The sequence below is a fragment of the Orbicella franksi genome, chromosome 5 (genome assembly GCF_964199315.1).
Source record: "Orbicella franksi chromosome 5, jaOrbFran1.1, whole genome shotgun sequence".
NCBI lineage: Eukaryota > Metazoa > Cnidaria > Anthozoa > Scleractinia > Merulinidae > Orbicella > Orbicella franksi.
This window is the reverse complement of record NC_138149.1, coordinates 5,642,401-5,665,069: the sequence shown is the minus strand read 5'-3', so window position 1 is coordinate 5,665,069 and position 22,669 is coordinate 5,642,401. Positions and strand designations below refer to the sequence as shown.

The 22,669-nt window shown below is 40.8% G+C and overlaps 3 protein-coding genes and 1 pseudogene across 3 annotated transcripts in view; 3 read left to right on the top strand and 1 right to left on the bottom strand.

Moving 5' to 3' along the window:
• LOC145488680 (cytochrome P450 20A1-like) overlaps positions 1-7,164 on the top strand; it is a 14,098-nt gene extending 6,934 nt beyond the window's left edge. The window contains exons 6-12 of the mRNA XM_081467602.1: positions 58-136; positions 681-802; positions 1,914-1,968; positions 2,419-2,539; positions 2,828-2,939; positions 4,751-4,815; positions 5,280-7,164. Coding sequence (XP_081323728.1) covers positions 58-136; positions 681-802; positions 1,914-1,968; positions 2,419-2,539; positions 2,828-2,939; positions 4,751-4,815; positions 5,280-5,529 — 804 coding nt within the window. The 3' untranslated portion in view covers positions 5,530-7,164. The remainder of the gene's footprint in view (positions 1-57; positions 137-680; positions 803-1,913; positions 1,969-2,418; positions 2,540-2,827; positions 2,940-4,750; positions 4,816-5,279) is intronic.
• The window catches only part of LOC145488679 (NACHT and WD repeat domain-containing protein 2-like), a 26,951-nt gene continuing 11,406 nt past the window's right edge, over positions 7,125-22,669 (bottom strand). The window contains exons 11-24 of the mRNA XM_081467601.1: positions 22,363-22,465; positions 16,936-17,148; positions 15,962-16,292; positions 15,141-15,443; positions 14,418-14,637; positions 13,583-13,730; positions 13,281-13,328; positions 12,598-12,769; positions 11,765-11,945; positions 9,937-11,264; positions 9,146-9,271; positions 8,230-8,387; positions 7,373-7,520; positions 7,125-7,213 (exon numbers count right to left, since the gene is read on the bottom strand). Of these exons, the coding sequence (XP_081323727.1) occupies positions 7,158-7,213; positions 7,373-7,520; positions 8,230-8,387; positions 9,146-9,271; positions 9,937-11,264; positions 11,765-11,945; positions 12,598-12,769; positions 13,281-13,328; positions 13,583-13,730; positions 14,418-14,637; positions 15,141-15,443; positions 15,962-16,292; positions 16,936-17,148; positions 22,363-22,465 (3,535 nt within the window). The 3' untranslated portion in view covers positions 7,125-7,157. The remainder of the gene's footprint in view (positions 7,214-7,372; positions 7,521-8,229; positions 8,388-9,145; positions 9,272-9,936; positions 11,265-11,764; positions 11,946-12,597; positions 12,770-13,280; positions 13,329-13,582; positions 13,731-14,417; positions 14,638-15,140; positions 15,444-15,961; positions 16,293-16,935; positions 17,149-22,362; positions 22,466-22,669) is intronic.
• On the top strand, positions 17,132-19,896 carry LOC145488681 (demethylmenaquinone methyltransferase-like). The gene has a single exon (XM_081467603.1). The coding sequence runs from the start codon at positions 18,727-18,729 to the stop codon at positions 19,102-19,104; it is 378 nt and encodes a 125-aa protein (XP_081323729.1). The 5' UTR covers positions 17,132-18,726; the 3' UTR covers positions 19,105-19,896.
• LOC145486729 (uncharacterized) lies at positions 17,184-17,732 on the top strand (annotated as a pseudogene).

Sequence of the window (22,669 nt, the reverse complement as noted above, 5' to 3'; positions counted from 1 at the left end):
GTTCAGTTTTGATGTGTTTATTGTGCTGAGGCTTTTAAATATTTCTTTCCTCTTTAGGCTTGGGAGGAGATGGAAGCTCGACTGACTGGTCCCCCTCCTGAAGCAGATAGTGAAAGAGAAAAAAATTTCCAAAAAGGTACATATAATGGATTGTTAATCAAAACATGAATGGCCCATTTATACAAGACACAAGTTATCTGGTGCTGATTTAACAAGATTTGTCAGCCTCGGTGATGATTTATTAGACTTTAGCTCAGTGATGTATTCAATTTTACTCTGAAGACTTCATCTTTTAGAGAGTAAAGACTTTTACTACCTGATGGATTTGGCAGAAGCTTTTAAAATCTTTCAGCTTTGTTTTATTCATCAATTGTGCATGTTATCAATCATTTTAATATAGATAGGATCCTGCACCTGCTCTGATTGGTCAAAAACCCATGTTTTATCAGAGTGTAATACACGGGTAAGGCTTCTTTATTTGTTAAATAAATGAACTCAAAAATGAAAATCGGTCGGCATTTTACAGAATCGTTGGGTTTGCCAGCAAATGTATACTTGCTTGTGCCTCCCTCCCAACCCATTGATTTCTTTGTGTCCCCCCCCCCCCCCCCAATTCTGGCATGACCAGACTTAGGCTGACTGAGTTACTCAAAAGAGAATGTTTAATTTTTTCTTTTTAGCAAGAGCAGGTCTTCATGGTCTTGTCAAGGATCTAATCAAGCAGAGACGACAGGATGATGATAAAGCTGAAAAGCTGTTCATAGATTCCATATTAGATTGCGACTTCATGGATGAAGAGGAGGTTTGGTAGCACTTTTCTTGTCGTAAATGACATCTAAGTGACATCTTCAGCCATTAGGTTGCATTGGATTATCTATATTCCAGGACAAAACAGAATAAAATAATGAAATAATCCTACAATGTAGTGTTCATTTGATTGAATCACTACCGATATTCCAATTCCAGAATACCAGAAAGTATTCCACGCATTTTGTTATAGGAAGCAGAATACTTGGAATTATTATACATTGAACTCACTATCTCTTTTCTGATTGGCCAAAAGCATACAGTGAATTTTTGAAATTAGCGCCTGTGACATCATCTAGCTGCAGATTATACAATAATCATGTCAAGGACACTCGAAGTCATGGGTAATCATGTCATTGTATGACTGTGGGTCATCACGTCAAGTTTGCGCCCTTTGTATTGCTTACCATCAGTGAAGAAGCAAAAACATGACTTGTATAATAAGACAATTATTAGATTCAGTTTTTGTGATATCCAGAATAATCAAGGTCTCGGTAAGGGTTATCAGCCTTGGCCTTCGGCCTCTGCCGATAACCCCTACCTCGACTTGATTATTCTGGATATCACAAAAACCTCATCCAATAATTGTTTATAATTCAGAGTAATGACATCACTGTGCATTATCTCATTGCAAAGGAAACCGGTTTTCTACACAAATGTCCAAACTCCTGAAGTTGATGAGAGTATAGAAGAGGTGCTATTCTCTTGTCCTTCTACAAGCAAGTGAAGTAGCTGTTTACAAAACATAACTCAACAAATGCACAGCTTGGATTATTTACAAACCAAATAATCGTTTTACTGAACTGAGCAAAGAATGTCTATTCTGAATATTCCAGGACATATTTCTAGTCTGGAATGAGGTCAATCAAATGTACTCTTATCTAGGTTACATTGTGAGTTTTTTGTTAGGATGCTGTACATGTAGGACTCCTGGTCAGCAGTATAGGTTTGATTGGTTTAAATAGGTTTAAATGCAATTGAAATAAAGTGTGTTTGTAGGTGTGTGATTACATGCTGAAACCAGGATAAGCTCTTGGCTGATGGGCCACTTGGCTTGTATGCAGACTTAGCCTTTATTGGTAAAGTGCTTTTTTTTATTTAAATAGATTTGTGATGATGTCATATCTTTCCTTATTGGAGGGTTCCATACAACTGGAAACAGTGAGTGAATCTTTGCAAATGTTGTGTTGTAGAATTGATAAGTTTAGGAGTCCTTACTTTGGAACAAATCAAGTAATATAATTCTAGTTATAAAATTCAAGTCAGGAAGAGGAACTTTTATTTTATTTTCACTTCAAATTGTGTTCTTTTGTAACAATACTTTTGAACTTAATTTGTTTTTGGCATTCCTTAGTATTGCTGGGTTTTACAAACAGATCAGTCTTTTAATTGAATCATAGTGGAAGAACAAAATTTAATATGTGAGTCACAGTCAATCAGGAAACTGGCTGAAGTCATGCAGCAAATGTTTTAATAATGTGTGAATTGGAATGTTGCTTGCAGGCCAGCGGTTGGTTTGCACTTTAATGACCAGAACAAGAGTAAAATAGCTGACTATAATCTTGTGCAATGTATTAATTAAAATTATCTTAAGTTTTTAATTTCTTTCAGTGATGACATGGTGTTTGTACTACCTGACAAAACATCCTGAGGTTCAGGAGAAAGTTTTTGACGAACTGGACAAAGTTTTGGGAGATGAAGACATCAAACCACAAGTAGTCTCGGAACTCACGTGAGTCTACCTCATCATCATCATCATCATTATCATTCTCCTCCACCTCCTCCTGCTCTGCCCACCACATCATAAATATCATCTGCCATCGTCACTGTCGTCATTATCTTTATCAAATACAAAGTCTGTGGATGAAACTGTTTTATGAGGCCATCCAACAGAAAGATACTGAACATAACTTTGTCATGTGGCATTGTTTGTTTCTATCATCATTATTATGTGGATCTCTTTCTTTATTTTGAATTATTTTTCCAAGGGCTTATTTGAACTTGTGTCATATCCATTCAGGTACACTCGTCAAGTGATAAATGAGACATTACGTGCCTCAGTGGTGGCTCCATGGGGTGCACGAGTTTATGAGTATGACCTTCAGGTCGATGAATTTGTTATTCCTAAAGAGGTACGTTCAGTGTTCTACCCTGGTACACTCTTCAAACTGGTCACATGGACCATTGACTAGGAATGGGAAGTATTATAATCATTATTGTTCCTGAGTCCTGACCACTTATTTGAGGCAACAAAGAGAGCAATAATCCCAGGAAGACAAATGTACTGGGTCTGTTAGCAGCTCTCACGAGTCATAAGGTCTCACATGAATGACTTGATACCCTTTCTTGTGCACCAAATCTGATATCTGATAGCTTAGTTTGGTGCGACACAGTACTAGCTGTTTGTCTGCGCACATTGCAGTCCTATGATGGTGGACACAATCCACCATAGGGAAAAAGATGGTGGCTGTACATTTTACCACAATACCTTGCAACCCTAACACAGCCTATAAGTTACAAAGAAAGCCAAATTTTTACAATGTTTGTCCTTGTACTAGGGACATTGTGTATGCTAGGTTTGAAGATTCTATAGCTCTTCTGTGCGTTTTTATGAACGTTGTTAAGGTTTTCGTGCGCTAAGAACGATGGGTAAATGTACCAGTCGCCATCTTTTTTCCTACGGAGGATTGCTTAAAATCTATGGCAAGAGAGTTTTTGAGTACCTGTAGTCAGGAGATGACTTCGTAAGTTGGTAGTTTCTTCCTGACTGTATTTAAGATCATACTTCAAGTAATATCTTGAAAAACAGTCAGTGACAAACCCGCTAATTAACTTACAGTTTGGAAGGTTAGTAGATTTTATCTTCCCTCCCCCTCTGGGCTTCTAGCAACCTTTTTTGCACAAAATGGATGGCAGAGGGCTCCTGCATCAGTTTTTCTGACCTTCAAAATTCACTTTACAGCCTTTCCAACTAAGTTTGATTGGGTTGTGCCTTTCTTCGTGCATTGCAGGCTTATTGCTATGTCACAGTTTGCGCATCTTGAAAAGTTTAGCCTAAATTTTTCAAGTTCGTCATTTGGGATTATCTCTTTATTGGTTTTCTATCTAAGTAAACCACTGTAGACCTTTCCCGCTTTCCAACAGACAATGGCGCCAAGTCGAGGTCATCATTAAACCCTTTCGCTCCCAGTGGAGCATAGGTCCACGGAAACCATTGCTCGCCATCTTGGTCTGTTTTGGGCTATCCTTTCAAGCTGCCACCAGGTGTAGCCGAGGTCGAGGTCAGGGTGGACAAAAATACAGCAAATGTATGAAAATGTCCACCCCAACCTCGCTCTGGTGCCATTTTTCAAACGCACTGAAGTGGAATGCGGGAAAGGTCTATTTTCAGGTTTCCTTCAATTTAAAGTTGATTTTGGACTTGGCCAAAATAACTCAGAATGCCGTGACCGAGCTTCTTTAAAACTGAAACTCTGCCTGTTTAAAAACCAGAAAGCTATACAAACAGATTGACTGTCTTTCTATCCATTCAACATCGTCCCTGTTATGTAAGGTGACAGTGAAGTCATTTCCTGAGAGAACAGTTGTTATTACTGACCACTATGTATTGTATGTATTGTGTGTGGCCACTGCAAAGCTGCATGTCACCATAGCACTTTTAAACCGGGAAAACATCACGAAAATTTCTCGAATTTTTGGACTAAATGGAAAGTACTCACTGTTTCCCTAAATGTTTCGCTGTTTGCATGCACATGCAACGTTTGCCATAGGTAAGAACAGGAGCTCCTGGTAAGAAATGTGTCTTTTTGTGAGACTTTCTTCTATAGCATTTGCTTATTTCACAATGTAGTTTTGTTGTGAGGGGTAATAAGATATTTATAACTCTTATTTAGTGCTGAGCTGGAGTTTTCACCTTTCAACATTCTTTTTTTTTATTTTATAGACTCCAATTCTTTTGCCATTTGGAGTTGTTCTTCAGGACCCTAACTTGTGGCCAGAACCCAAGAGGTAACAGCGTCCTGGTAGATCATTTGTTGACTGACCGACTGTGGGAGGGGAGGGGAGGGGAGGGGCCCATATGACTTTGACGCGGGGAGATCACAGTACAACTTATTGTGTTTAAATCTAAAATAACCACTTTTTAATGAGGGACGGGCTATTTAATTTTCTGAAAAATTCCAGCACTGGAAAAATGGATGCAAAAATCATGCAGAACAAACCGAACGATAAATTCTCGATCTTGAAAACCTTTCTTCTTGTGGGATCTTGAAATGAAACTGTTTTTAAAGAAAATATTGTGTCATAAATTTGTGGTAAACCCTTGCCACAATTCAGGTGCAAAATCGTTTTTGCTGACAGAATTTTTTGGCATATATTTGAGTTTTGCGTAAATAGGGCCTAGAGATCTCTCGTGCTCTTTATAGACTTCTCACTTGCTAGCGCGTTGTAACTGATTCAAATTCCTGTTGTAGGTTTGATCCTGATCGTTTCAGCCCTGAGAACATGAAACAGCTTCCAAGCCTTGCTTACCAACCATTTGGCTTTGCCGGGAAGCGAAAGTGTCCTGCATGGCGATTCTCAATTGCTGAGGGACTGGTGTTCCTGTCCATTCTCATGAAACGATTCAAGTTTCATCTTGTAGAAGGACAGGAAGTGAAACCTGTCCATCGGCTGGTGACGTCACCAGCAGAGGAGATCTGGGTCACAGTGACTGAGAGATAAATGATCAGAGACGGACTTTGCAAGTGCCACTCGTTTAAATTGAAATGTCGTCGTCTTTACGCGCAGTCCACACTACGCTGGAGAAATTTGAAAACGGAGGTTTCGATCTGGTAACGCATCAAATGTTTTCCGTCCACACTACGCCGGAGAAATTAATAAAGGGAACAATTTCCGGTCATTTTGGATTTGTGTTTGATTAAAACTCAGGCAGAGAAATCATATGATTAGCGTGATGCCATCGTTTTCGAAAAGCTCCGTTTTTAAAATGTTTTCCCGCCACAATAAAGCGAAAACCCAACGTTAGCAATATCCTCCGGTTTGAAGATTTTCGAAAAGCTCCATTTTCGTAACGGATTAGTGTGGAAGCTAAGTTGTAACAGTAGAAATAAAGCTGCCTTCAACGTTTTCCGGCGTGGTGTGGACGCTGCTTAATAATTATCCAAAATAAGTTTTAGTTAGTGGTAAAGTTTAGAGTGCGTGTCACATCATATCTTGTCTATCTTCAGCTAGATGTGAAAAAACCTTTTCTATGCACCATTGTGTAATGAAAAGTTCCAAACAACCATTAAAGTCGACTTTGGCGACTCAAAATAACAAGACTATAAAAACCAAACTATGTAATCTTAAAATAATATATTGTCATAATGACTCAATTTGTCAATATCGCCGTAGTATTTCCAAAAAAATTGATTTAATGTTGAAAGATGTATGTGATTTACATGACGCGAGCAACCGGCGCTCAAAAAAAAAAATAGTTTTTCCGTCCAATCTGCTCTGTTATTTTAAAGTAAAACAATCCAAGCCTATAATTTTTATACTGGCTAGTAGGAATCTTGATGAGATAAAGTTTAATTTGCTTTAAAAATCTGATTTTAGTGCCAATTTAGAAGGTATTACTTAGCTGCTTGCGACACGAATTTTTTGGGGTAATTCTACTAATTGTAGGTTTGACTTACACAAAACTATTTATGATAAAAACTTGTCGTAGGCTTGTCGCTTGCGGTAAAGTTGCGTGGTCTAAATCAACCCGAAATTAAATTACAGTGCTCAATACAGCCTCTTAGTGGGTTTGGAATTATCTGAAATCTCGTGTCTAATACTCAGTATCATGCTAGTTATCGAATTGGTTTACAACCGCAACCTTTAGAATCTGATGACTTCAACAATACTGTGTAGCAGAACTGTAATGTTGCTTTTTTTACAAACCTGTAATCTGGAACAATTTAAACTTAATTTAGTGTTACAGTAGGTAGGATAGAATTTTAAATAAATGAATGCATCGATTATCCAGTTAAAAATGCATTGTTTTAATTATCTTGGTTTTTTTTTACTGCTCAATTTACAGTAAATAGCATATACGCAGGGTATCAGACCGTATGACCGTCCGCTGGTCAGGTGCTCAAACAACTAAGCTACATAGCACTCCTGGTGGGCCAGGTCATGTAAGTAGGCTCTACAGGGTCGAGCGTCGCGCTCAAATATCTCAGCTAAGGATCTTACGAGATCCGTATGACGGTCTGTTAACATACAGTCTGACGTGAATTCTATGAGTAAATACGCAAAATTTCTGCGCAAACTCGATCTATAGTCTTCTCGCTGTTTCTTCACACTCGTCTCTTTCAACTTCCTTATTTGTCTTCATCACCAGACGTATTTTGGATGCCTTCAAACACTATCGGCTCGTCTAAGAAAACCAGCAAAACATACATTAATAATATATACTGCGAGGACAAGGTGATCAAGAAAAAAACAATACACTAATAAACAAAAAAGTGTCTTTGCAACTGAAAACTGAAGCCGAAGACACTACAAGTTGAAGAAGAACGATGGTTGAATTACGCACCTGTTCCAGCCATGACCGTTGTACCCTCTGTGGGGAATTCGTACGGCTTCATGTCCCCACCCTGGAGAGTGAGAAGTACTAAGGGCAAAACACTTTCATAGCCCAGAGCAATACACTGACCATCCCCCACGGGATATACCGCTGTCACCTACGAAAAAGAAATAACGATTATCTCTGGTTTCGATTTCGAATTTCCGCCCGTCGCATTCGGATTGAAATGCCGCGGTTTTACTTGTAATACTTCAGAAGAAAATCGCTACTTGAAAAATACGTCCAGCGAGATAATATAGACCCCACTCTCAAAAATGAACCGATGGACTTATAAATTATTAGGATCCTGGAGGCAAGTTTACTCTTTCCATTATGAAGATCGAGTTGTTTTGTTATTTAATTCATTTCAGGATGCTCAGAGCCTTTTTTTAAATATGTTTAATAAGTTCCACCGCGCAGTACTCAGTTCTTTATTTTTCACAGCAAAATTACCTTGAAAATATAAGCCCGACCTCACATTCAATCCTATTGCCCAAAAATAAGCAGAGGCATCAGGGTAAAGCGACAAGATGTATTTCTTCCTACACCTCACCTGCCCTGAACAGGCCATTTCCAAGTTCGCTTATGATCTCTGTTTCAAAACGAGTCTTCGTGCAAAACCTTTTAGATGAAATGCGTTTAATTTGCATGAAAATGAACCTGTAGTGCGAACATATTTTCACATGAATTGTTCCGCACGATGACTCGCTTGACACATCATAGGGTTACCCAGCATTCATTTCGCCCGTACCCAAGGCCATTTATTCCTTGGCGCGCTTTGTTAAATAGAAACAAAAATTAATGCCACATCAGTTTAAGTCTTTGACCTTATCTGCCGTGAAGGTGGCTTTTTGAACGCCCGCTTTCATGTCCCACATGATCAGTGTCTTTTCCTCATACGACACCACCAAGTCCCCTTCTGACGCGATGACGTCAATTCGAAGATTGCTGAAATGGCTGCTGGGAAGGATATGAAGGGCGGTCCCTAAAAAGCGTGACAAAACATGAATAAGTTTGGTAAAAGAAACACATTACCGTGTCTAACCTTCAAAGATTGTCCGTGAGGGAGAACCAAGAAGACTCGTCTGATGTATTCGCCAAAAGGGGAACTTTCCGCGTTCCACACAGGCTGTCTGTTCGGAACCAAGGATTTAGCTAACAGCAAGCTATTAGTTAATTTCACAGGTTCAAGCAGAGCTCATCATCGGATGGAATTTCGATCAAAACAAAGGCTTGGGGTAACTTGTGATCATAGGCAGTCTATTTGCCCAGAGCTGGCCCTTGATAAAGCACTTCGTTACGTTTGGGATGATGATAGAGAAATGGGTAAAATTTAAAATTGACCCAAAATGCCAAGCTCTAGAAATCAAAATTTCAACGATTTTGGTGTTGCTCTGAACATAGATTTGCTATTTTAGCCCACGGCATTTTGGGACGATTTTGAATTTTCATCTCATCCCAACAACCCCATTTTACTACCATCATTGGGAAAGTAAAAACGGCGAACTTCTCAAACAGTACAGTTTTCAAACAGTACCATGGAAGGGGAACACGGTTTTGTTTTTCTATTCTGTCACTTTTTCTATTAAAGACTGCCTAATAGTTTATTGAAGAATCTTTCGTCGCCCTGTGTCACTTGGACCGAAGTCTAGTGCCATGCGTTAAGAATGAAACAGATTTAAATTTGTCCCTTTTAGTTGAGAACTTTCATAATGCAAAAGAAATCGAATGTTCTGGTCGTACCTTCTAAAATGTTCCAACAAACTATGTTTAGGTCCTTGTGGGCCGTCACCACGCGATTGTTGTTCATTACAGCCAAAGAAATGGCGTCCGTATCATTCGCATATCGCAAGTCATGCGCAAGCTTTCCTGAAACATAAAGACACAGGTTGTTTACACGGAGAAACCAGTTCGTCAACGGTTTGTGCAAATGGTAAGCAAAAATGCCTTATGGTAAGTCCCGTTCGGATTGTATATTTACCATTTACTCAAAAAACCTCAATTTACCAAAGAGACCAGGACGAGTTCGACCCGATCATAATTCCAAGATGGCGGTGAAGAATTGCAAATGGTAGGCACATTTTCCACTCGGATATTTCGGTTGGAAATTTTTGACTACCTTTCAAGACGTTTCGTTTATTTCGAAAATTGTCCGGTCGGTCGAGCCAAAATTGTCTCACCATTTACATTCTGACCGAAATTTTTTGGGGCAAATGGTTAACTACCGCATTCTCCTTACACGTCTCCATACACAACTTTAGTACTTTTTAAAGTACTCTTTAAGCTCTGATGTCAACACACAAATTGTCCTTACTAAAAGAATTTGATGAAATATTAACATTGTAAAACCTTATATCAACATTTAACCAATCTCTTTACATTTCGTACTGTACTAGTTGAGATAAATTGATAATGTATTATCCCTTGAAGTTCTGATGTCAAGTTCTCCTTACCGGTCTCAGTACATTTCGTACTGTACTGGATGGGAGAATTCACATGTTTCGCTTTCTTCCATCAAACAATAGTGTACTCACTGTTCTGCACATCCCACACGGTGGAGTGTCGGATCCAGTCGCTTTCCTTGGTCTTCCGTGTACTGGACACGAAATACTTGCCATCTGGGGTGAGTCCCGCATGAGACATAGTCAGCCTCTCATACCCCTCCCTTTCGATGACAAAACATTGTTCTCTCGTCACCAGGTCCCACACAAACACCTGGGAACACGGCTCGTCTGTCCAGACAGCAATCGTTCCTTGTGAGTTCACGATAAATGAACGAAGACTGTGTTGAGGTTGGCTTGACCCTACAACTGCTACCTGCTCTCCCGTTTCAATGTTGTAGAGCGTCAAATGTTTACGATCGTGAGAGTATGTTAGAACTTCTGTTCTTTTGTTGACGACGCAGATATCATCAATGCCTAAAAAGTCAAACGGTGGGATTTTTCCCTTGAGTACCGTTACAACTTTCCACGTTTGTAAGTCCACGATCGTCACGTTTTCTCCCACGCGAACAACAGCTCTTCTGCTGTCGATTATTTGAATGTAGCTTGTTGTAATACCGGTGACTTTGCGCACAGGTAAAACAGTGTACAAATCCCAAATGGTCACGCAGTGGTTGTCAATCCCCAGTCGGCCGACTGTCACCAGGTGTCGAGAGTCGCCTGGGATGGAATAAATGTTCACCAAAATCTCGGGCTTTTCTACTTGTCGGTGAACATCTTGTTGGGTTAGATCCCAGACCCTCACGATATTGTCGCCACCGGAAGTAATAATCGCATCCCGGCCCACGGCAAAGGTCCTAGAAACGTAATTAGGATGTGGTAGAACATCTTTTCTCTCGCCACTTTCAAGATCAATTAGAGCAACTTTGTCGCGTTTTGGGAACACCAAGATGTTCTGAGTGGGGTCCAGGGAAGAGTGTCGAATCCAGTCGTCGATTTTGCACTTGTATGTCCGTAAAAGTTCGCCTTTACCGATGGAGTAAAGGTCGATTTTCATCTTTTTCGCAACAAGAACCTCATTCTCTGATTTCATTACTATTTGAGTGAGGTGAAGGAATTCTTCCTCGTCTTTCTCTTCAAAAACTACAAATGAATGAAGTATTTTGAAGTCGCTTAAGTCAATCACTTTCAAGGAATTTTCGTCTTCTTTTGAGTTACAGAGTACAATGTCGTTCCAGGAGGTTAGCAAGCTGTTCTGCCCTGCTCCACCGACCGGTTTGATGCTTGTTAAGCTGTGCAAAGATTTCCCAGAGGCGGTTAACATCACATTCAAACTCTTTTCTTTGAGGAAGACCAGTTTGGATCCTTTGTTGCCGGCTAGCGTCAGTGGAGGATAGCTCTCAAAATACTTGGTTTCTACCCTGTGGTACGAAAACAAAATCAAAACAAATGAATATAAAACAACATGCAGACATACCATGTGAAGTCTACCTGAGACTATGGTAAAAAGGACATGCTCTGTACTCAAGTTTCAGAGGGATATAAGAAAATCAGAAGTTAAAATCAAATCAGAAAACTATGTATTCTTTTAACATAAATTAACCTCCAAGCATCAAAACACAGACCTCAACTTCAAGAAAGTAACTTCTCCACCCAATTTCTTGAAATGTCGGGCGAAAAAACGAGCGAAATTCGAACGCGTCCAAAAGTTTGAGGTTTTTTAAATGTAGTACACTTTTGATGGCCTTTGGGCTCAAAACGAAAAGACTGTGTACGTTTCTCAAGCGGCATTAAGTTCCGTGAGTCCCTCATACGACTGTCGAACAATAAAAGACGACGACATCAAAAGCCCCCAAAAATATAAAGCGAGAGAAATAGCACAATACAAAAAATCCCGACAATTACACTGAATGCATCTTACCTGTGAAGTATTTCACCAGTTTCAAATGAAATCACCACTATGCCTCGTTTAGACGAAGCCACGATGACCTCATCGTCACAACAACACATGATCATGCCAATCTCTTCCCCAGCTTCCGGCACGGTCAGCAATAAGGAGCCATCGCTCATGTCCCAGACTTTCACCACACCGTCCTCTGCGCCTATAACAAAATGGTCGCAGTCAGGAGTCGACGCTCAATTCATCCATCAGACACGAGAGAATTTTGGCGCGCAAATCGCGGCCAGTCAGAGACTGCACGGATCTCTGAAGAACTACGTCATCAAAAATTTTTCAGGTCGAATCGACCGGACGAAGATTTGAGGGAGGAAGAGTTACGGCTGTTTCAACTCTGTTTAAGGGGGAATCTTTGTTTACAATATTTGCCTCATTAGCATAAGCGAACAGTTTCTGATGGAGTTACAAAAACATTAGTTCTGAATATTGAAAGGGCACAGCACGATTTACTGTCCCTGCCGATGTATTCACTACTTCTTGTGCGACGCATATTTAAAAAATGTATGAGCCCATTAGCCCTTTTGCCATCCAGAAATTCTGCAGTTTTTGAAAGCCAACTTCTCCTAAAATATTACACCCAGAGCCAATAATTTCACCAATTACTAGTTAATGTTCACAAGCTCTTTAAATGTTTGTAGTCGATTCGTGTCTATTGCGATGCCTTCTCTGCGCAAAGTCTTATGTTAATGAGGAAAAATGTAAACAGTGGCGCCAGAAAAGTTTTTCGCCTATTCAGATCAATGAAAAAACATAGCAGCAACAGCTTTTAAACTGTAACAGTGTTATCTAAACATTACCTGTAACAACGTATCTACCGTCACTGGTGGCAGCGAGTCCATGGACTGTGCTGGCCGAGTGTCCAACTAACGTCTGTATTAACTGTCCGCCAGGAGGGGTTAAAAAAGCTCTGGATGGGATCAGTGTGGGCTCTGGTGGGCTGCGAGAATCCTGGACAAGCTTGGAAAGTACCTGAAGTTAGAAAAGGTGACAGTTAGGCCAGGATTGCAGCACACTTGGCGACCACCAGTGAGAAAAGCGTTCACGACCGCCCATGTAACAGTTGGATAGCAGTAATTGGTTCATATCTTCATGTAAGGTGCTCCCAGGGAAGTGTTGTCTTCATATTCCGACAAGAATCCGTGTTTGCAGTCTGTGACTTTTCCCGCGCTTGTCACAGGTTAAACGATTTCCCGCGCTTTTCGCGGGTTACAATTTTCCCGCGCTTTCCACAGGTTACATGCTTTCTAACGTTTGCTACCCGTAGAAGGGTTTCCCGCGCTTGCTGCAAGTGCTGAAAATTTCATTCCTCGTAAAACCGATACCAAATTATCAATGACGTTACTCTTGTTAATCTCAACAAACGAAATGTAATGAACTGACTAGTATCAAAACGCAAAGCAAAATCGCCCAACCGGAACCAAGCGAGGAAGACGCGACACCAGTTTGAATTTGTTTCAACAACGCATATATATATACTTACTGGTGATAGGCTGGATGAAATAACGTGATAGGCATTCTTAACCTTACACTGTCAAAAAGAAAGTACAACAAAAATAAACAGTTTTAAGATTAAAACCAGTAACAGTACTAACAGAACACCAAGTCAAATGTTACGTTTTCGGCGATTTAAAGAATATTGTTGTCACAAGTTTCAACTTTAATCCTGAATTAACCAAATCTTACTTTGAAAAGCTGGGTCGAGGCATTTTAACAATGCCGTACAAGAAATAAGGGGGCAAAACCTGACTAAGGGAACAGAAAAAACATCAAAATGGTGCGAACCTCGTAAAGCCTCGCTACAAATTGCGCAGCGAGTTGTTTAGAGTCGCTCAAAATGGCGTCTTGGGCGAGCTGAAGCACTCCCCCAACAGCAGCAATGTCAGGGTCATTGACAACCTTCATGGCGGCATGGAAATTATCCAACACAGACCTGTGAACAAAAGCAACATTGTTAAAAAAATGTTCAAATGTTGTTGTTTATAGTGGTCAATGCGCTTAGCTCCACCTAGCTAGTTCACAGGCATGCCACTTAAACTGAAAGAAACAAATATATCAACTAAACATAATAGGGTTAAAAATCCCAACTGGCGGGAGGCAGACCAGTTTGTTACATACAAGCGTGACCGTGGAGTTAAACTAGGGTCAACCGAGAAACAACACCAGCTAGTGGTCAGAGCGGGACTTGAACCCGCGACCTCCAGATTATAAGTCTGGCGCCCGAACCTCTCAGCCACGCTGCCTCTTCCTCCTCTGTTTAATTCAGAGACAAAATAAATACAAGCATATCTGACCAGAGTGTACCTTTGAAGGAAAGGAAGAAAAACTGCTTGAAACGCTTCATTTAAAAGTTATAGACTGAGAACGTTTTCAGATCGAAGTCAAATTGTGAAGCTTTAAAATGTTTGTATGAATGCTCTTGTTGTAAGTAGCTGGTAGTTGTAGTAATTGAGTTGAAGCATGTTGCAGTAATTTGCAGCAAGGGTGGTAATTTCGGCGAAACAACTCTTTTCAACATGAAATGCGACATTTTTACGCCGCAACTTGCAAGACAATATTGCTCTGACCACTTACCTTACTTAAGTTTATTCTTATAAAGGCAAAAAGGCTGTTACCCTACCTGAGAGAACGCGCCGTTATTTTTATTCTGAGCCAATGAAAGTTACAGAGCACTTCACTTTTTAACTCGTCCCATCTTTCGCTACGCATCAGATGAACAGGAAGTTCGTGTAGTTTCCTCAAATTGTATCTGCCTTTAGACAATATCAGAGGTTGTCCTGAAATACTCGCCAAGCGCACGTGTTTGCCATGAATGAGAGTCGTCTCCTTCGTGTTCTCCGCTGCACAAAAAGGAAATAAAATTGTTCTAGACCTGCTAATTTTGCGCGATTATCGCTTTTTCCACTAACAATATTAAGCCTTTTTGAGATCTGTGATACAAAAGTTACATTTGACAGTCGCTGCTGCCACCTAGCACGATAGCAATTGATGATAGTTAATGAAGGAAATCAACGTTTGATGAGTAACAGCTTCATGTTTGGTGTTTGGGAATAAAAGGTACCCCTTTCTATTACTCCCCATATAACCTCTCTATATTATGATTTCATGTGAGCTGAATAAAGATTCTACGTATCCATAAAAAACCCCTTAGAATTCAACCAAATAGTGTGGTGTGTAGTGCCAAAAAAACTTTTAACATGGCTGTTTATATCAAGGCGTGTGACAGAAACGGCGAGTTTCAGTGTTTCCCTGTGGCCAGTCATTAAGTGCTCATTGTATCCCCTAGCATGCTTAACAATGTAATGATCTAAGGAGAAATTAGATGTTGAACCATCTCACTTACCAACAAAATTTTTTCCCAAGAAATAATCGGCAATTGCGCTGTGCAAGCGCTTTCTCTCAGACGAATCTGACAAGTATCTGGCTTGTGCAGCTTGAACAAACTGACGGTGATACCAGCAAGTGACCTGGGCACCATCCGCCCCCCTGTCCACCAGGTATGAGGCAAGATCCGCCCTTATTCTGACCCACAGCAGGGGGGGAAGCCTTCTGATGGGAGGGGTCCAGTACTGGAACACATCATGGAGGAGGGCTTCATCACACGACAAGATGTCCTCGAGCTCGTTTGTCGTCAGACCGCGAGACGCTGGCAGAACACAACAAAAGAAAAAAATCTTAGGGTCAAATGATCGTACTTTGTGAACTTTCTGTGGATTAAACCCTAGGTAACACCATTTGAGCGAAAGCTATAACGAACGCGTTCATTGCTTTGCACAAAGTGGTTCCAACCTTTCAGTCTGTGAATGGAGCTCCAGTGTATGACTACACAAATGAAAGCTATCGAGCAATACTTTCATGTGGTACTGTTTATTATGCTGTACAAGGTGGTTCCAACTTTTAAGTCTGTGGATGAAACCCCAGTGTGTGACCATTAAAATGACAGCTTGTGAGCAGTATTTTCACGTGGTACTGTTTAATATGCTATACAAAGTGGTTCTAACTTTTAAGTCTGTGGATGAAACCCTAAGACATGACCATTCAAATGAAAGCTATTGAGCAGTACTTTCACGTGGTACTGTTTATGCTATACAATGTGGTTTTAACGTTTATGCCTGTGGATGAAATCCTAGCTATTGAACAACTATAAAAGGTTCAATAACTTACCAGCTGTCAGGTATCCCAGTGCACTTCGTACTAGGACCTTGCCATGGCTTATTTCAACCCTCTCGAAAAGTTTGTCAATAGCCTTCCGTATCGTTGTCTCTAAGGAAGTCTCACTGGGCGTGGAATAAGACCTCCACAGACGCGTCTCATCGTACGAGATTTTTAGAAACAAAGGAAGGGGACATTGTTTGAAGGCATCCTTCAGCACCTGCAGCTGATGTTCCTGAAGGACCCTTTTCTCGGTGTTGAGCCATCTGTTCAAAATGGTAGACACGTCAGTTGAGGACAATTCAGGAATGGACACAAAACACTTCGGATCTTTGAAAAGCGCCTGCGATTAAACAAACACACGGTTTAAAGCTGTAGACCGCATGATCATGGCGGAACAAAAAAAAAAACAGAAAAGTTAACCCGCAAATTAGAAAAAAAGCAATTCAGCTCTTCCTAAGAAAGAACTCAGTGCGCGCACTCTACCATGAAAATCCTCGTGATATTAGCAGCTCGGTTAGATTCGAATAACCTTTAATATTTTTTTCGTTTGGTCGTTGTGAAATTTTATCCCAACTGGCCGGAGGTAAACCAGTCGGCTATTTACAAGCGTGGCCGAGGATTTGAACTCGGGACTACGGTGAACTGAAGCCAGGTAGTGATCAGAGCGAGACTCGCACCCGGAACTGCTTGATTGCGAGTCCGACGCGCAGACCACTCGGCTACGCTGCCTCCTGCGATCGTTCAGTCCTGTTTGGAATTGACCTTCACTGGTTTGAAAAGTCACCACAGTTCGTAAGGTATGTTTTACCTTCCATTTTGTTTTCATCACTTGCTTCCCGCTTCAGTAAACGTTGACTATGCTGACTTTATCTCTGTTAGTTCGTCTTTCCAATTGAAGTGACACCATCAAGTTTACTTTGTTTTTAACATCTTTTTCTGTAATGGATATCAAGTTACAAAGTAACCTTTCAATGCTGGCATACCTTAAGCGTAGGAAAACACTTGTACTCTTCATCAGGCAGGGTTGACACAATGTACTTCACATGAAGTGGAAGTTGCCTTGGAAACCAAGTTAACTTCCTTGCCCCGTCAAGAGGGGAGAGCTGGTCAAGAGAGTCAAGAAGGATCACCAATGGTTGTTCCTTCGTAGCACTCGACAAAAAGACGGGAAACTGATCAAACACACCCTTAGTTGACTGAAAAAAAGCAAAATAAAATCAACACAGTGTGAGAAACTTTCAATCTGCGCTTCCCAGGGATTGGATCGGAGTCATACGATATTATTTTCAGCAATTATGTCATCTACTGGATCCCTGACAAACAACAATTCTTCAAGACTCAAGAATATGTTTACAAGTCTAAAGAGTGGAGGGAAACTAGCCATCAACTACATTGATCATCTTGCCCCTTTTTTATCCAACGCTTTCAAGGAACTCAATCCCTAGAACGCTGAGGGAATTTTTGAGATGTTTCATTGCGAAGAGAGACCCAAGATTGAGCAATACTGTTCCTTCGCCGGATTCCATATCACCAAGAGTTACGACACGCACAGCGTACAGCTGGTTTTCCAAACTATCGAAAGCCTTCTAAACTGGATTTCGTCGACAGCACACGGTGTTTCTGATCCTAAGCTTGTAACCGAAGAACGTTTGCAAAGATGTTACCCTAATCAAGCCGAGAAGGTAAACCTCCATTTGACTTCAGAGGAAGCAAAGACGAATCAGGTGTTCGTCGACTGGTAGCTGTCAAGTTAGGGAGAGACAAATACAGTAGTCCATAAACTTTCTCAGACTTAAGGTGCTTGACGTGGAAAATTTTGTACATTTTCGACAATATTTAAACATAGGGATTTTTTTCACCCAAACTTCACCCAGCATAGTCAATCGAACCCAATCGAACTGTATTTCAATCGAACTCAGTCGAACTAAATCGAACTTCCCAATTAAATATTCGTCCTGCAATCTGTTCTCAGGTGTCCAAAGTTGATACAGGGTGGCATTATCAATCCATCAGAGCGCAAGGCTTAAACTTTTTTAGGTCTCTAAGACGCACACAAAATGACGTCAAACGCCGTTTCATGTACTGACTTATTACACAGTATTAGCAATGTTGTAATTTCTCTTCAGTTGCCTCATTTCAATTACGTGTTTCGCTTCCTTTCGCTACATAGGTATGAATGTTCACGCATACGTTACACCAGGGCGGAACCTGCGTGAGCACAAACAATTACATGGCCATGAATTAAAGCTACTATGGAACGTAAACTAAGTGTAAACTTTAGTGTTCGAAATGTTACTGCAATATTCAACACCAAAACCTTAGTTATCGTGTAGAAGAGCAAAGCTGTATTTTAAATACTGCAGCCTGTTGACTAATGTTTTGCCTGTGTCATTCATTATCTGTTTCACGGTTAACTAGCTAAAATAAATATCAAGATGTAAGCTGAGAAACGTAGTGTTAAAAATTCATTGTAAAATAATAAGCAACCCATATACACATAAAATTATGTAACTGTTTCCATGTGAATCAATATACTATTTTTGAGTCGATGTAATATACATTCAAACAGTCATTAAATAAAAGTATACGAGAAGAAATTTGCAATTCAGATATTATTCTACGTTCTTATGATTTCATGCATAAACTGTTTTTTTATTTGTGGTGCCCATTGTGTACGGGTCAGGATTAAATTGCGCGAGGACTCTTGACCTGAAGTAAACTACACGCGTCTGGCAGGTAGGAAAACAGATATTCTTGAGCTAATTGTTCAAAAGATGGCAAATTCGTTCAGCTACAACGCAGCACTCGGCTACAAACAGAGTTCTGTTTCCATTCAAAAGGTAGACGGTAAGATGTTTATTGAATCTGATGTTTGTCCTCAAGCTGGAGACGCCATCTTGGATTTAGGTTGCGGTACTGGAGAGCTGTCTGCATATCTCGCTGAGCTTGTAGGACCCGAGGGAAAGGTTGTAGCTGTTGATCCTGACAAGGAACGAATTCTACTGGCTCAGCAGTCTTACGGTGAAGTCAAGAATCTCTCGATTATGGAAGGAAGCGCTTCAAACTTCCCAGGGATTGGATCGGAGTCATACGACATTATATTCAGCAATTATGTCATCCACTGGATCCCAGACAAACATGAAGTCTTCTAGAATATGTTTACAAGTCTAAAACGTGGAGGTAAAATAGCCATCCAGTACAATGATCATCTTTTTCCTTTTGAATCCAATGCTTACAAGGAACTCAATCCTGAGAACGCTGAGGAAATTTATGAAATGCTTCATTGCGAAGAGAGGCCCAAGATTGAGCAATACTGTTCCTTAGCGGGGTTTCATATCATTGAGAGTTACGACACGCAAAGCACACAAGTCGTTTTTGAAAGCATAGAGAGCCTTCTGAAAGTTCTTTGGTCTATAACACACGGTGTTTTTGATCCCAAGCTTGTAACCGAGGAGCGTTTGGAGAGATATTATCCGTACTCAAACCGAGATGGTAAACCTCCGTTTGACTTCAGAGGAATCAAAGAAGAATCCGGTGTCTCTCGATTGATAGCCGTTAAGCCACGATGAACAGTGAAGCGTAACTGTTGCATGTACAGATAATGGGCCTTTTTTTACTGTCGGAGACTTCGTGTTTCGTGCGTGTTTCTTTGTGGTTTTTATTATAAGTCTAGAAATCATGTCAAGAGACAATGGACATTTAGTGACAGACTTTGATCAACCCGTTTTTCTGATTATCACCTAGCAACGACCAATCACATTGTCTAATGAAATAGTATAAAGAGAAACATTTATTTCGTGCATTCAGAGTAGCTATTACACGCCCGTTCTAACAGTGAAAGCTAAGAGAAGAGATTAAAACGTGTGTTAAAACCCAAACGACTTTATTGATTGGGGCCTAGTTAGATTACCGAGTGACTAACCCTAGTGAACGGGACTAAGTTCGCGAAATACCGATGATCACTTTTCCGATTTTTTCATCCGAACGAAAAATAAGTCTCACCGCTCAATTTTTTAAAAATCCAGCCGTTAGTCGTGACAAAAATTGGAAAATTTTAACTGTTAGCCGTAAAAAATGTTAACCCGCCGTAAAATAATTTAACCAAGAAAGCCGGAAAGTATTAAAGGGGTGGCGAATGGTCCTTCAAAACCATGGCAGAGTCTCGCAGAATTTTTCGAATTTCACGGATCTCGCACACGGTCTCGTTTTTTAGCGGTTTTATGCGTCTTGCGGTCTCGAGTTTCTGCTAAGGTTAAGCCGAGAAAGTCTCGAAGTACCGATTTCAGTTCTTGACACTAAACGTCTCGAACTCGCATTTAAAACACTGAAGTCTCGGTCTCCCAATTGAAGAAGTCAAAATGTCTCGTTCTCGCAAAGAAAAACGCTAGTCTCGCCTTCTTGCAAAGTCTCGCATTTACCTTTCGCCAGCCCTAATTTAAGGTGCACGTCGTGACCTGACAACATTGTTATTTCAGGATGTCGCATTTCATTTCTGATTTGATATTTCAAGTCACGTGTATTAAATAAACATGCCTCTCTGCTCACCCATTCTTTATTTGTTAAGATGGTTTCCGCTGAACTTTGGAGAAATAATGGGAAAAATAAAGTTACTAAAAATACCCCGTAGCAAGCATGATAATATTTTGAATACAGTTGAGATGAACTTATCGAGACTTAGCTCTCAAGCTCACCCCGCGAGAGAAAATTGAATTTAAAGTTATCCATATTTCAACTACAACAGACGTTTCACGTTAGTTCAAAACAAAACAACATTTTTAGGAGGTTTGACATTACCTTTGTCGAGAATGCTTGAGAATTAATTTAACCTCGAATGTTCAGCGGAAACCATCTTAACAAATAAAGAATTGGTGAGAGTCACGTTTATTTAATACACCTGACTTGAAACATCAAATCTCAAATGAAATGCGACATCCTGAAATGATAATAACAATGTTGAAAGACTGTTCAACACGATAGAAATCTCGAGCTCATAATCTAGTTACTTAATAGCCTTGAGTAATTGAACTATTAAGAGAGATTCCCCTCAAAGTTCGAGCAATTATTGCAAAAAATATTTACCAAAAATCTACTGAGTATCACGGTAGCATTTCGAATACTATTTGAAACATCTCACTTAAATTCATTTCTCTGAGTGACCCCGCGGTTGCAACAACGGATGTTACTAAAATTGGTAATGGGGAACGGGGAACGGGGAACGGGGAACGGGGAACGGGGAACGGGGAACGGGGAACGGGGAACGGGGAACGGGGAACGGGGAACGGGGAACGGGGAACGGGGAACGGAGAATGGGGAATGGGGAACCGGGAACGGGAGTCTGAGAACGAGTGTATAGCGGTAATCCACCTGAGAATTCAACATGGCGGACAAAGGAAAAGAAAAGGGAACAATTTGGGCAAATGTGAGGAAGTGCTACAGTTGTAAACGTGAGTTTCTACCGGCTGTGCCCCCTGATCATGTGCCCAGGACGTTCTTGTTCTAGCAGAGTCCGATTGGCACTGTGATAAACAACGCATGAAATGGGGCCTGGGGGAAATATCGAATCGGTATTATCACAAGCTACGTCCTCAATCGGTCAGGCCACAGTCATTCTTAAATAGAATTTCAAGCCTTCATAGTCTACTCATATCTTCTCAGTTTATGCGCGAGCTGTCATATCAATACGATTTCGAGGACAAGTGACATAACACATGACTGTCTTTGAACGCGGGCCGCCCGCTGTCTTCGCATTCGGCAGCGTAGCGGCCTTTCGGAGATCAGCAAGTCAGCTGGCAAATCAGGTGAGCAGCATATAAATAACCTGTGGCCTGGCCGCTTTGTCAAAGACAAAATATATGAAGAAACAAGCAAGGAATATTCCACAATAGTGCTAATGTTGGTGAAAGATGACCACGGAAAAGCGACTGCGTGACACTCGGTGTGTTTTCAGATGACATGTTGTCACGTATCAAACGAAAAACAGTCTTTATTCTCTGTCTGCGTTTTGTGCCCAGTCTGCAGTCTGCATTTTGTACCTAGTCTGCATTTTGTACCCGGTCTGCAGTCTTGCAGTCTGCATTTTGTACTGACCTATTAGGAAAGCATGTGATAATACCGATTCGATTTTCTGCCCAGGCGCTATTTTATATATGCTTTGTTTAACCCAGTACCATATTGGACTCTGGGGCACAGCCGGTAGAAACCCACGTTTACAACCGTAACACTTCCTCACATTTCTGTTCCCTTTTCTTTTCCTTTGTCCCCCATGTTGAATTCTTTGGCGGGTTACCGCTGTACACTCGTTCCCAGACTCCCGTTCCCGGTTCCCGGTTCCCGGTCCCCCGGTCCCCCGGTCCCCCGGTGAGCTTTATGTGACTTTAGTTTGTGTTATTTCAGACATCAGGTTAACTCACGCGCGGAACTCTAGCAGTCAACTTGTACACGTGTTTGATCTGCCACATGATTGACTTGAGCAATCGGCGAATTGTTGAACTTCTTGGTGTTGTACCGAGAAACCTGTAAAGGGTATATAGGGCATAGGTTAGTCCGCAAGTTTTGGCAGTTTTTTATTTGATTTCTGGTTTCCTTGTTTACGTGACTGTCTGTCTGTGTATCAGTCAGTCAGTCAGTCAGCCAGTCAGTCTGTCTGTCTGTCCGTCTCTTTGCCTGTCTTCCCCTCCTGGTTATCTCAGTGTCAGTCAATTACATGGATGGAAATCC

Bases quoted from the DNA above. Each gene is read 5' to 3' on its own strand.
- LOC145488681 (XM_081467603.1), top strand. From the start codon at position 18,727: ATGGCAAATTCGTTCAGCTACAACGCAGCACTCGGCTACAAACAGAGT.